At 52.3% G+C, this 13,717-nt stretch overlaps 5 protein-coding genes across 5 annotated transcripts; 2 read left to right on the top strand and 3 right to left on the bottom strand.

Annotated features, from left to right (window-relative positions):
- Positions 1-35: 35 nt before the first annotated feature.
- Positions 36-1,825, bottom strand: Z520_01392 (uncharacterized protein; the record flags this gene model as incomplete). The annotated part of the gene is made up of 3 exons (XM_016771910.1): positions 36-1,264; positions 1,321-1,680; positions 1,747-1,825. The coding sequence occupies 3 exons, from the start codon at positions 1,823-1,825 to the stop codon at positions 36-38; spliced, it is 1,668 nt and encodes a 555-aa protein (XP_016637049.1).
- Positions 1,826-3,031: 1,206 nt separating this feature from the next.
- Z520_01391 (uncharacterized protein) lies at positions 3,032-4,177 on the bottom strand (the record flags this gene model as incomplete). Its single annotated transcript, XM_016771909.1, has 1 exon — positions 3,032-4,177. One exon carries the CDS (start codon positions 4,175-4,177, stop codon positions 3,032-3,034), a length of 1,146 nt encoding a protein of 381 aa, XP_016637048.1.
- Positions 4,178-5,929: 1,752 nt separating this feature from the next.
- Z520_01390 (uncharacterized protein) lies at positions 5,930-7,249 on the top strand (the record flags this gene model as incomplete). The annotated part of the gene is made up of 4 exons (XM_016771908.1): positions 5,930-6,105; positions 6,160-6,269; positions 6,337-6,454; positions 6,502-7,249. 4 exons carry the CDS (start codon positions 5,930-5,932, stop codon positions 7,247-7,249), a joined length of 1,152 nt encoding a protein of 383 aa, XP_016637047.1.
- Positions 7,250-9,010: 1,761 nt separating this feature from the next.
- On the top strand, positions 9,011-9,754 carry Z520_01389 (uncharacterized protein; the record flags this gene model as incomplete). The annotated part of the gene is made up of 1 exon (XM_016771907.1): positions 9,011-9,754. The coding sequence occupies one exon, from the start codon at positions 9,011-9,013 to the stop codon at positions 9,752-9,754; it is 744 nt and encodes a 247-aa protein (XP_016637046.1).
- A 1,093-nt stretch (positions 9,755-10,847) lies between these two features.
- On the bottom strand, positions 10,848-12,920 carry Z520_01388 (uncharacterized protein; the record flags this gene model as incomplete). The annotated part of the gene is made up of 6 exons (XM_016771906.1): positions 10,848-10,876; positions 10,926-11,444; positions 11,503-11,771; positions 11,838-12,275; positions 12,355-12,775; positions 12,827-12,920. 6 exons carry the CDS (start codon positions 12,918-12,920, stop codon positions 10,848-10,850), a joined length of 1,770 nt encoding a protein of 589 aa, XP_016637045.1.
- Between the last annotated feature and the right edge of the window lie 797 nt (positions 12,921-13,717).

The raw sequence follows: 13,717 nt of genomic DNA, 5'->3' as shown, positions 1-13,717 counted from the left end.
AGAAGAACGACAGCGACCTAGCTAAATAACCATTACTACTCTTCTCGACCCCGCGCCAAATCAGCCATGGGCGGCTGCACGTCGACAGCCGCCGTCGAGACTCTCCGCAATATCGTCTCGTCATCGTCCCTCGGCCGCGGGGAGAAGTAGAACTGCACCACCCCGATGATGGCCACGACGGCACAACTCCACCACGCCCCCGCCGAGCCCAGGCTGCTGTAGAACACGCCGACCAGGGGCGGTCCTACGGTTCTGGCGGCGGAGCAGGCCGACATGGCCAGCCCGTTGACTTTGCCCAGCACCTGCGGCGAGGGAGTGGCGTTTTTGAGAAGGATCAAGAATGTAGGAAAGGAGACGACGCCCGTGAAGCTCTGGAGTGCGAGTACGGCGTAGATCCCGACGCCCGGTTTCGCGAGAAGAGAGACGAACGGCACCGCGGTGTGGATGAACGGGCTGAGAAGCGTGACTGACAAGACGGCCTTCCAGACACCCAGTTTCGCCACGAAGACGGGGAACACGACCGCTTGGAAAAACAGGGACATGATGCTGCTGGCGGCGAGGTATGTCCCGACTTCGTGCAGCGTCATGCCGAGACCTCCCTTCAAGTCAAGCTCGCGTGCGGGTCGTTGCGGGTCGTCGAGGAGGTAGATTGGGAGAACAGATCCGAAGGCCATAGAGTGATAGGACATGACCACCAGAGCCACGGTCCACATGATAACGGGTTTGGTAAAGGCCTTGATGTGTTCTGGCCTGATGGTGCGTTCATCGTCTTCGTCTTCGTCAATGACGGCTTCGACTTGTGGTCCGACCTTCACCAACGGCTTGAGGGAGCCAATCGAGGCCACGGAAGACCGCCGAAGGTCGAAAGTGGGATCGATGGCGACGGGCATGGATTCCGCGGCGACATAAGTGAGTCCGCCAGTCCCTGTCGAAAATGCACTGAGCGCCGATTCCCTCCTCCGTCGTTGCCATAGGGGCGTCGTCTCATTGACCGTATCCGCACTGCTGACTATGGAGGGCGTGCCTGATGGTCGCGACGACACTGGATTCGTCTCTTCAAGGAAGATGCAGCCCTGAACAATGGCGATGACGATGATCGCCACGGCAACCAGGTTCGGTAAGAGGTAAGGATACTCGCCGAAAATGCCGTCGGGGGAGAACAGATGAGGATAGAATCGGGCGGGTTGCGCCGTGAAGCCTCCCAGCGCTGACCCAGCAATAGATCCTAGACTCCACACGAAGGGCTGAACGGCGTATGCGGTGGCTAAAAGTCAAAGATCAGCTTTCGGAACGCTTTGCACCTTTCCAGCACACACTTACGCTCGTGCTCAGGTCTCTTCACCATCTCCGCCACCATAGTCTGCATGACAGCCACGTTCCCGTTCAAAAGCCCGCCCACCACTCTCGCCAGCAAAGCAACCCAGTAGCTCTTTGCAAACCCAAAGATCAGACTCGACAACGCAACTCCCGCAAGTCCCAGAAGCACGATCGGTTTCCTGCCGTAGCGGTCCGAGATGTGTCCCCAGATCATGGCCGTACAGGCCTCGGCCATGGCAAAGGCCGAGATTAAGAGACCAGCGTAGAATGAGGCATTTTCTTCGCCTTTGATGTCGACGACCATTACAAAAGTGTAGGCTGTGATGGAGCAGAAGGCGATGGGCTCGGCAAGGCGGCATAGCGCTGTTTACGTCGTCAGCGGCGGTTCTAGGGGGTGAGCAGAGCGAGACGAGGACATAATATACGCACCCAAGACCGTGAGTTGCTGGTATGGATATGCATCGTCGTCTCGTGGTGGACGATTAGTCTGGTGTTGCTGGTTGGACATCTCTCCCTCGCTCGCTACAACTCCACAATGATCAAATATATTGCTCCTAGGCCAACGACGAGGCCCACGAAATCAAAAGATACTCTCCGATAAAATAGAGGAAAAGGAGAGCAGGGATTGGAAAGGGAAAATAAAATGAAAACAAACCGTCAGCGGAAAGAAAGTATCTCTTAGCTTTCGGGCATGCAACCATCTTGCATCCAGGTCGAAGAGTGGCGGTGATCTGCGACCCTCCATTATAAAACCAACGGCACGGCGCTCGCGACCGTAAGATCTGAAAGTGAAAATGAGATTCTCGATGGCGAAGTGAGGGGAAACTCTCCCCGGGAGGCGCATCCCAGCGATGGCTAGCCTGGGAGCTACCTGGACGGTCCAGCTGGGCAGGGCTGATCCCTCATAAGTACCACTGGATCGACGTCGATTTAGCAGATCTTGGGCAGTTTTCGCCTCCAATATGTGTGTCATGGGCGAACTTGACGCGCCATCCCGTGCGTCGAGCCGTTGGTTGTGGAGGAGAAAAGGAGCTACCCGAGTCTTTTTTAGGCTGATCTTCGGTTGAATGCCCGCGCGGAGCGAAACTCTGGCTCTGCGGAGTGTCGGAACCGCACTTTACTTGTACAACCCATATTGTATGCCACGCATGGGTACTTGTGGATACCAGTGTCTGGAATAGGCGTTGGGACGCGGGATGCCGAAGGGGGAATTCGGCACGAATGGACAACTCATCCACTTGACCTTGGTCCGAGAGAAGCGGATGACAGGCATGAAGATGCCTTTAAGCGGAGAGACAAGGCCGTGTCCGTTCGTACCAGTCAGCTGCGGCGGATCTCACCGCCAGAACGAGAAACATACGCGGACGGGGTATAGACACAATCTCGCCCGAGTATGTTATGCATCTGATCGGTGGATTCACCCTCCGCTGACAAAGACTGATATTGTGATCGTGGCTGATCCGAGTGAGGTGAGTAGAGTAAGACAAGATGCTATTGCTTGGAAAAAAAGAGGCCCAAGACAGTTTACCAGCTTTCTAGGCAAATTGCACCAGTATCTTGCTCCTTCTGGTGAGGGATATTCACGAGAAGCTATGCCCAGTAGGTTCCTGCTTTCACTATGTACAGCCTAAAGCAAAGACAACCATCAAATGCACCAGATCGAAGCAGATCTCGGAAGAAAATGACAGGGTTCACCCGGCGGTCCTGTGCTAGACTAGTTAGGGTAAATTAGGCCGGGACCGAAGAGAGTCATGTTCGCAACCTCATTGGCATTCGCAAACGGTCCGGTCGAGTTGACGACCGCCGCAATTGTAAGACCGTTCAGCGAATTCTGGCTGAATGGAAAGTTGGCTGAGAAAGTGGTCACGCCGTTGCTGGTAGACGGGTTGGTGATTGTCTCAACGATGGGCAGATTCTGTTGGTTGATGTATACAAGCCCGAGACCTTGGGTCGAATTTCTCTCGATGCTGAAGGTGAGAACCTGGTCGACCGCTTGGATGTTCGTGGTCAAGACGTTCAAAGTCCCAAAAATGGGCACATCAATGGTATTGTCGTTGGGACAGGTGCCAGGCACTATAAAGTTCTGCTGAAGAGCCGAGTACGCAAATTCACGGGTTGATCGGGTCAGAAATGGAAGCTCCGAGGGGACAAGGTCATTGAGAAGCGTGCGGTAGATGCCTTGCTGTTCTCCTTCCTGGCCAGCCACAGAAACAATTCCCCCGATTGCAGCCGAGTCCCCGTTTTGTCCAAGTCGGGTAGCGACATCTTGAAGGGTGCTGATCACAACGGCGGTGAAATTGGCAGCAATGTGGATGGCACTTGCGAGGTCGGTCGCAGGAGACTTAAAGACGCACGGCTGAATCTGTGAAACATTGAAGTGTTGTAAAGTCCCACCGGCATTGAGGGCATGCCACTGCTCCTGACCTTGGATGACCGTCAGCTTTTCAATGATGTCTTGCTTCAATGAAGGATCGCTGATCTCGAAGCCGGGGACGTTGTTGGTGATGTTGAGCAGTAACTGGGTGAAGTAGTAGGCTTCGAAAGTCTCTTGGATCTGGATAACCTTGAGGCTTCGCAGGTCATCTGCTGCAAAGGTCGATGGAGGTGGAGCGTTGGATATAGAGCCATGGGCTTGGACCGTTAGCTGTTGGAAAGCTGGCGTGCCGCTGATGATGTTTGGGAATCCATTTGACAGCGGGAACACGACTGATGCGTTTGGTCCATTTGCGCCGACAGGGAACTGAATGGTGGAGGAAGACGGTAGGGTTGGCGCAGAGCCGTTGACAGGAGCAGCTTGGGCTGGCGAGACGAAAGCCAGACACCCAAAGGCTGAACCAAGAATCTTTCGAATGCAATACATCTTGATCTTTTTACGTTATTTAAACTGCCTCCTATGAGCAAACCAAGAGAACAAGATCTATGGACGTTGCAACAGAAATGCTTGCATTGTGCCAGGCCGGCTTTTTAAAGGATAGATGACTCTGTGGCAAGAGGCTCTCACGACTCTCACGCCATCATGGCATATGGAGTGGATTGTAAAAGAATAGATCACAGCAAGATGTCTCGGGTCCTGAGCCGCATGTGCATGATGCCACGAGATTGGAGACCAGAATGATGGGCGTGTGTCAGACAGTGTGCACTCAGAACTTTAACTTCGCTCACCATTGTCGAGACTCACAGGTTTCAGGCCTAGGTCTACCTGATATTTAGTAGTAATCCGCGTATCTCGACCAAGACGAGCACATTTCCCGGGCATGCTCCGTCATGAGAGCTTCAGTCGCATCGTAAACCATCCCCAATCCACGGCAGAATGACGGCATCCTTCTCGCAAACTCTTCTCTACTCCTCGCATACCATCTTACGAAGCACGCTGCCAAGTGCCTGGAACATTGACACATGAGATGAGCTGTACCCGAAAATAGAAGATCCTACCAAGTATCTCGACCAAACTTGCACCCCACGGGGTCCAGGCACCTTGCCGAGGAGAGTATCCGAGGATATGATGTCTTGGTGCACCTGCGATGATAGAATAACAAAAAGCTCTTACCGTCACATGCTTTTAAGCGCACTATCTCCAGTTCTCAAGTAGTCATTTTGTGGGGTATTGGCATCCCGGGTCCAGGTTTCCGTAGTTCGTCGTCGCTAAGCCACAAATGTTTACGCTACCCGAAAAGGCCACAGGGAAACGCAGCCTCGAAGGCTGGAAACGCTGATGTAAGAAATATGGCCGTTTCGGACCAGAGTGAATGCCTTCTGCGCTAATTATTTGGGTACCTGGCGAGCCAGATGACAAAATAAGTGGCACACTCTAGCCGTCAGACAGGATCACTTTCCTTTCTCTATTATTTTTCAAATCATTTTTACTACCATTTCTCTATAATAATGACAGAAAAAATAAATATCAGTAGATAGCCTAGACTTAGGGCTATATCTAGAGATCAAAATATCTAACTATTACCTATTTTTCGGAGGAGAAGGGAGGGATTATTTAGACGCGTTTTTTCGCTGTGCCACTAATTCTGTCATCTGGCTCGCTGGTCAGTCGGGCAAGAGGTTGGAGTGGGGGAACTGTGGGTGGTAAGTCAGCCTCGTTTGTACCTCGATCTACCGCTCTCTTGGCACGTTGAGATACTAGTAGCGAGCTAGGACCCTACATAGGTAGGCACTGAGGTAGATAAGTAAAAACTGCTCCTCACGTGCGACTCACCGCCGGCGTGCCTCTTATAACGACGTACCCTCCCTCTCACCTTGGCACTCACCCTTTCGTCCTTAACCTGCTCTACTGGGTCCACATCGTGAACTCCCCTTTGAGGTGTGACTGTGCAATTATGACCTCAGAGCCTCGGCGAGCCCTGAGTATCGGGAACGTGCACACGGCACTTCTTATAAATGTACAACTGCCGGCCAGACGTTAACGTTGCCTGCCCCTCCTAGGGAAGTTTTGGTACTCGCTGCCTTCGCCGCTTGTTCCGCCTGTTGTGCCGGTCGTGCGGGGATTCCGCTGATTCCCCGGCCGAGAGATTGACTCTTACTAATAAAACGGGGTCCCCAAATACCAAGAGATCTTTCGTACTCGGTATGAAATCCTTCAAGCTTGTCCCTGTGAACAAGAATGGCACCGATCAAGGACATTGAATACTTTCGCGTCCCTCCACGCTGGATATTCGTCAAGATCACCGATTCGGATGGAAAGACAGGCTGGGGTGAAGCGTCCTTGGAGGGTAATTCAGAAGCCGTGGAGGGCTGTTTGGATGGATTCAGGGAACGATTCGTGGGGATGGAAGCCAAGTGCGTTTGTCACCTTTACTGTTGTTTCTATCGGGGTTGACTTTACACGCGCAGTGAGATCGAAAATATATGGCAACATGCATATCGGGGAAGTTTCTATCGAGGTGGGCCGGTCATTATGAGCGCTCTGGCGGGCATTGATATTGCGTTATGGGACTTAAAGGGTCAGTAATGCATACCAATTCTCGAGCACAGCGAAGGCAGCACGTCAGATATTGATTCATGGCGTAGCACGCAGGTTGAATGTGCCCATATATGAGCTTCTAGGGGGGAAAGTCCGCTCGAAAATCAAGGTCTACACCTGGGTCCGAGGCGAGAATGCTGCTGCTTGCGCTAAACATGCGCATGTGTACCCAAACCCCAATATCAGACAATCGCTAACGTCTTGTCGTTCAGCCTGCTCCGAAAGGAGCAAGGATTCAAGGCAGTCAAAATGACGGCCACCGAAGATCTCGGCTGGGTGGATTCTCCCGCGGCTTTGAACGATGCAGTTGAGCGATTAAAAGCGGTCAAGGCGACGGGTGTCGACTGTGGACTGGATTTCCACGGCCGCGTCCACAAACCTATGGTGAAGCTGTTGGCGCGCAAGCTGGAGCCTCACGAACCCCTGTTCATCGAAGAGCCGCTGTTGTCGGATCACCCCGAAGGATTTCGGTCTTTGGACACCACGATCCCCGTCGCGCTAGGTGAACGACTACATAGCCGCTGGGCGTTCAAGCCGTTCTTGGAGCTGGGCAAAGTGGACATCTTACAGCCGGACATCAGCCACGCTGGGGGAATCTCGGAGCTTCGTCGCATCGCCACCATGGCCGAGGCCTACGACGTCTCTCTGGCGCCGCACTGCCCGCTCGGACCGATCGCCCTGGCGGCAAATTTCCAAGTCAATGCCGTGAGTGCCAACTTTTTCATTCAAGAGATGATTCTCGATCCGAACCAGACCCTGTCGGTGGGACAGGGCGACTTGAAGGGCTACACCAAGAACGCGGAGGTGTGGACGGTGAACGACGGCATGATTGACATGATGGACGGGCCAGGACTGGGTATCGAGGTAGATGAGGAGCGTGTAAGGCAGTCCGCGGTCGGTACCAAATCATGGAGATTCCCCACATTCAAAGGGCCTGGCGGGGAGCTGCGCGAATGGTAAAGTTGAGAGACATCGGCTGGAGTGGAATGGAAGGTGTGGACTGAAGAGACAGGAGCCGCCTGGGGATGGACCATGGTACGAGATATTCAGGGTATCGAGAACGGCTCTTAGGCAGCTCTGACATTCACCGAGTTACCATGAGCATAAGTAGCCAATTTCACGAGCTTCTTCGGCTGCAGATACCTAAGTACGAATAGTCGGATAGATATTGGTACAGGATATTATTGCAAGACGGCAAGGACGGCAGAGACACAGAGACTAATAGCTTTACTCAGTATCCTGATGAAATGAGGATCTTGGCAGACAGGGGGTCACTTGGGGGTCTCCGAGGTCTTAGACGGTCCAATTCCCGCCTTAGTCCTCGTAGTTGGTCTGGGGTTGTCCGTCACGCTCCCTCCACGTGCTCCTCGGCCGATAGCCACAAGTCTACTCCACAGCGATCGCCCCTTGTGCTGTGCGGACCACGCTCTTGGACTTGCTCGTCGCTACTCCTTTCTCTTAGCCTCATTTGGATCAAAGACTCTGGCCATCGTAATACCTCCAAGTCTATAGCCGCTATCCGTCAACACAGTGAGTTGCACCAGAATCTATGACGCCCTTCAGGCGAGAAATTTCCGAAGCCGTCGCATTAGAATGCAGTCCTTTCCCTTCGCGATGCGCACAAGATGGTTGATAACCCATGTCTAACGTCCATGTTTGACTTTCTGAAAAGAAGTCACTACTTAATCCTTCCGGCCTTCCTCTAGGTTGCGTCCAGTATTGACTGCGGCACCTCCCCGCCGATGCTTTCGTACCGTGAATGTGGTCTACTAGGCTTGCTCAATCTAATTTCATCCAATCAAGTATGATGACCCAGCTTCACTTCCCTGCTCCCCATCTCATCGGTCGCTGCCAAAAGGGACCCCATTTAACGGTTGGTAGGGCTGCTGCCGAACCAGGAAATAGCGATTGAAATAAGGTTCGCATCGCGGCCATACGGCAATGCGGGCTAGTTCATCAGGGGCAGCCTACCGTACTACGGAGTAATAGGTAGTTGCCAGCGCTAAGTGCTCGCAGAGGTAAGTGTGGTCACATTAGATGGTCCCTCGTAGAAAGCTCATCACGCGGCCATCAGAAGTTCGGTTGGTTCGCGCCTTTCACTACACATCAAAGGTGCCTATGGGTGAGTTCGAGCAGTTTTTCAGACTCGGGCATTGCGACGTAAGTACTACAGATGCATCGAATTTCCTTGTCTCAGATGAATTCAGACTGTGTACGAGATATGTGGTGCTGTACCACTGCTTGGCGCGTAATTGCGGTGCCAAAGCAAACGAGGCTGAGGTGGAGCATTACACACGGCGACGATATGGACGATATGAGAAGCAGGTTACCGAAAACGGTTTCCTGATAAGGCTGGGCAAACAGCTGATATGCCCTAACAAAGTTATCCCATGTCTTGAAATGCTGGCAGAAGGGCGTGCCCAGCTCCGGTCGGTCGCCTCCTGTAATCATCTATAAAGGATGACTAGAAGTACCTTCCATCACAGTAGACAAGTCAATCCAATTCAGAGACCAGATAAACTGTACATCATACGTCAAGTGTTGGCAAAGGAAAGCAAAATGTTTCTCTCTCTTTTACTACTCCCGTTGACGCTCATGATACGCTCCGCCTATGGTGGACATGTCCTGTTCTATGTCAACCAATTCTGTACCGCGGACATCCTATCTCCATCCCAGGGTATCAACGAGCTTTACGTGGACGGGAATACTGGCTGTGCAAATATGGCCGGTGTTAAGAGTGTGAGAGGAGGCTTCCTCTTAGGGCCCGCGTGTACATTGGACTTTTATTCATCATCAAATTGTGCCGGGCCAATTGCGCACACCATCAATACCGGCGCTACGTCTGGATCTTGCCTGGCAGCCCCGCAATCACAAGGTTATCTCTCCATGCATGCATCTTGCAGCGGAAGTACATCCAAGAGGAGTCACTCCCGAGATATGAGTGTGGAACTAGAGAAGAGAGCCGGCCCGGACGGTGTTGCAATCTTCAACGATGAGAGATTCTGGAACATCCAGACAGGCAATGGACATCGCCAGGACTTCTTTGATTTTCTGGAGATCGACAACGTGGAACCTGAAGGCGACCCCATGAATGTCGACAATTCAGCAACAAATGGGGCACTAGCGGAGGAATCTTCACGAACAGTCATGAGTCACGCCAATGAGAGTCCGAACTCGGATATAGCTACTGGGGCATCGGACCTTCTCAACGGATGGAGAGTTACAACAAGTATTGTTACAATACCATTCACCGATGCCAATAACGTCCAAACAACGTTTACGATGGGCGCTGCGGCGCGCGCTGTTGGTACGGAAAGGCTCTCGCTCATCATCATCGACAGTGCGGTGGCTGCTAGGAACTTCCAACGATCGCAAATCGCTTTCGGTTTGCGCTTTCGCACGCCCACCCTTGACTCCAACGGCAATGTGGCGGCTGTTGTAGTCATTGCATTCTCACGCGACTAAACAGCACTACTTTATGGCCTGCAGAGCCTTTGGAGGAGCTCAAGCGCCCTGGAGCTTGTATATCGTTTTGATTCTTTGAGGAGGGTTGAGTATAGACGAAGGCTGATATTAATACCAACGGTTCTATGGTGTGATGTCCCGGCGTGTTGGGTGACAACCCTCGTCTCCTTTGTGAAGACCAAATCGGAGGCACTTCTGGCCCTAGGCAAATGCTCAAAACCCTATTATGGTTGTGGTTATCTCTGAATTTGCCTTCTACCACCTGTTCTTTGATTGTGTCGGTCCTGTTCCGTGTATTCCTGTAATCTCTCTTCTTCTGATTCCCTAGGCACGAGGGAGGCTCGAGAGACAGCCCGGTGGTAAGGAGACGTTTGTGCAAATGAAAATGCCGATTTGAATTGAAGGCTTTTCTTCCATTGAGCGACCCCGTACACGAATGCCGAGGGCCCAGGTTCGACTTGCTTAAGCGAGCGGTGTCAATTATCTGGTGAAACTCATAGGTAGAACTCACACTCAGTCTTGTGTTCCCTTTTTTGCAGCTGATGAACGCGTCTTTGTCAAAAGTGCAAACCCTGTCGAACTCCCTTTGAGAGAGCACGATTATCCGTGGTCGCGATTATACTAATAGTCTCCACTAAGGTGAGTAACGCTAGAGTTATATTACCTATTAAGACACTAGGCTATGTGACCCTACCTCCCCAATTTCTTAAGTACCACGCCCCCTAAACACGTGACTGAAGGACCACCTATGAGCATAGACCTTATAGGCCTCGACAGCCCTAATACTTAGGCTCTTGAGCTAGGGACTGAGTAAGTGGACCATCCACTAATTGGGCATTATAGGCTTCGGTCCCCTTATTATTTATGAGGTGCATGTAGTCCATCCCATGTTCCAGTGATCGATACAAGATCCTTTTTGAGTCATGTCCGTTAAAAACGTTGCCAATCCTGCGGCATGTTTCCAACTTCCGGAGCCAGCCAATACGTCAAATCCATGTCCACCATGCAGTCCGGACCGCCGATATCGTTTCCAAACAGATTTGGCTCCTCGGAACTTTGAGGTGCTTTGCTTGAGATTCCAAAAAAAGTCAAATCAAGCGGACCCCTCCCCTGAACTGTTGGCTAATTAGGGATTGAGCTTCACAAAAAAAGAAACCGATGGGATACATACCAAGGTCTGGATTGGGAGAACTTCCATCCATTTTGTACTGTTTCCTCCAGATCCACAGAGCATCATGCAGGACACTCGCACCGAGCCTTGTCTTGATACGAAGCGTTGGTGGAGCGGCCTTGATTTCGGGCGAAGATTGGTGAAAGTGCCACAGCTGACTCAAAATCCGGGTGTGCAATCCAAAATTGTCGTTGTCTTGCAAGGAGCAGCGGCGCAAGAGCTTGATGATAGCATTGAAGTTTCGCTTGCCAGCATCATAGTCCACCAGGCTGGAGTAGCTGGAGTTTAGAATTTTCAGAATCGTAATTCCCGCGACAATCAACCACCGATACAAATGGGTCGGAGCACAAATTGGATAATTCGACTTGGAATCGGCCGAGACAACGCATTCGACCAGTCTCAACGCCGACTGGAAGGCCTTTAACAAACCAGTCTTGCGGCGATCTTCGTCCCCCATTTCGAAGAAGTGGAAGACACGGAGCTGGAGCCGAGTAGAGAGCCGCTGCACACGGTTATAATCTGTATCGCTTCGTTAACAATGAGATCAAGTGGTACAAGGGCCTCTCTAGACTCTGACCTGTAGCGTTGGGCGGTAGTTGACGATCGAGATCATCTAATCCCGATTCAAGCTGTTGTATGACTCGGTCATAATCATTCTCGGCAGGACACCCAAACGGAGTGTTGGTGTTCTCTGACATGAGAGCGCTGATCCGCACCGAGAAATGCGCCATTCTCAGGGTGTCGTGAAGGACTGGAGGCAGCGCATAGATGTTATCCACCTGGCTGGCGCGATTGATGACTCGATCTGGCTTGAAGATTGATTCCTGGCCAAAAGCGGATGTGATGCTGGCCCTACATTAGCACTTTGACCTCTCCTTATAACAATGGAAGCCGTCAAAGAGACGCACTCACCGTTGGCTTGCAATGTAACAACTCGCCCATAGCTTGACCGAGTCCTGGATGCCTTCAGGACTCAGTGATCTTTCATCCCGTGAGAAATCCTGAATACACTCCGGCCGGTGAATTCCCATCTGCATCGCGGCACTTTTGGCCGCCGTAATGAGCATGAAAGATGCATCGGTCCACATAGATGTCGTGGGGAATGGCCATGTACAGACTAGAATAATCGCTTGAACCACGAAAGGTGTGTGAGGTAGCGCCTCGATCGATCTCCACGCCAGAGCCAGCACCGGCCGAGAAAGGCTCCCGAGAAGTGAAGGTTCTTTGTCATATCGACGGCTGGCAACAATGATGATGGCCCAAAAGAGAAAGCGTGAACGAGAGTAGTAATGATTGGGTGTTGCACTTGGATCCAGGAAAGGCATTAATGGATGGTAATCTGAGAAAAATCTGTACGACGACGATTAGCACGTGTCCGGGAAGACGGTGACGAACGATGTCTCCTCGGAGTGGTAACAGAGAAACGGACATTTGGAACAGCTCGTCAATCGACTCTGCTGTGAGCATAACGGTGTCAATTGTACGAGTCAAGGTATCGCTGCGTATCTCCGCGGAGGGTGGTTCACACGACGGCAGCTTCGAAAGAGAATAGTTCTCTGAAAGAAAACTGCTCGGCATGGTTGGATCCTGGATGCCGAGCGTATCCGTAGTCTCTATGAAGGGGACACGGTCGGCACTTTTGAGGAACTGGCCTGTCGACGGCGATCGGACCGTTTGTTGTATCTGCAGGGCTTCGTTGTCCAAACCATTCGAGCTGAGCCAGTTCAACCCAGCAACTCCCACTTCACCCTCGGCAGCATTGGACGAGATAGGAGGGCTCCGGTTGGATTCCAGAATCGCCGACTGCAGTCGCTGCACTTGCTGCAGGAGGTCATCATATCGACTAGAATCTGAGAATTAGCAGCAGTTTGGGCTTCCAGGTGATCGGTGGATTCGTATACGCTCTCTTTGCATGCCTCTTGAACTTGACGTCCACTTGGCACTCCTGGGACAATCTCTCACACCGAGAGCAGGGAACTGAACGGCCATCCGCATCGCACCGCGACTAAGACAAAAGGTCAGACCTGGTAGAGCGGCAAGAAGCAGACTCCAGAGATACTCGACGCGATGTATCTACGGATCATTTGTGAAGCTGGCAACACAGATGCTCACCTTGGCCTGCCTGCATGCTCGACATGCAACCCGGGCTATCTTCCGCGGGCCGCTTGTCTCCGTGAAGCCCCTGGCGTCTGTTGAATGGGGTTGTGGTTCGTCGTCCAAGCATTGAGCGATATCCATCACGGCAAAGATACGAGATACAAGTTACAAGTTACAACAAGCCTCTCTCCGGGCCGGTCGGAGTGTGTACGGAATGCGCTGGGAGGGAGGCAGACTTTATACCCACACTCGCCGGCCAAGACCAGCAGCGAGCTGCGAAATCTGCGAACTTTGGAGGCCACGAGTCAATGACCCGCTTATTGCCAATTACTGACGTTACGGAAAACGGCACCTTTGAGTTTCGCAGACTGACTACTGTATAACCTAGGTACTTGTCGTATGGGGTGCCCTCCACACTGATCTCCCCACACTTCTCAGAGACCTCCATTCGTGCTAGCACAGCTGTGCCCCAGAATCCGCCACAACCCATCCGCACCAAGCCCCTGGGTCCCGGCATCAACTGTAGCTCCGTGCCGCTCGGCCATTTTGGCAGAGAGGCCCGACACGCCGGACAGCATCGACGAGCGGAGTTTAGTCATCGTTCGCCGGCAAGAGCTCAGCCTGATCCTGATCCTGCCAGTCCTGGACACGAGATAATGCTCCGAAGAGGTCGTGTGCTCGAAGCGGCTTGAGTC

The sequence above is a fragment of the Fonsecaea multimorphosa genome, assembly GCF_000836435.1.
Source record: "Fonsecaea multimorphosa CBS 102226 unplaced genomic scaffold supercont1.2, whole genome shotgun sequence".
In the NCBI taxonomy this organism is placed as follows: Eukaryota; Fungi; Ascomycota; class Eurotiomycetes; order Chaetothyriales; family Herpotrichiellaceae; genus Fonsecaea; species Fonsecaea multimorphosa.
The sequence above is the reverse complement of the archived record's forward strand: the minus strand, read 5'-3'. Positions and strand labels throughout refer to the sequence as shown.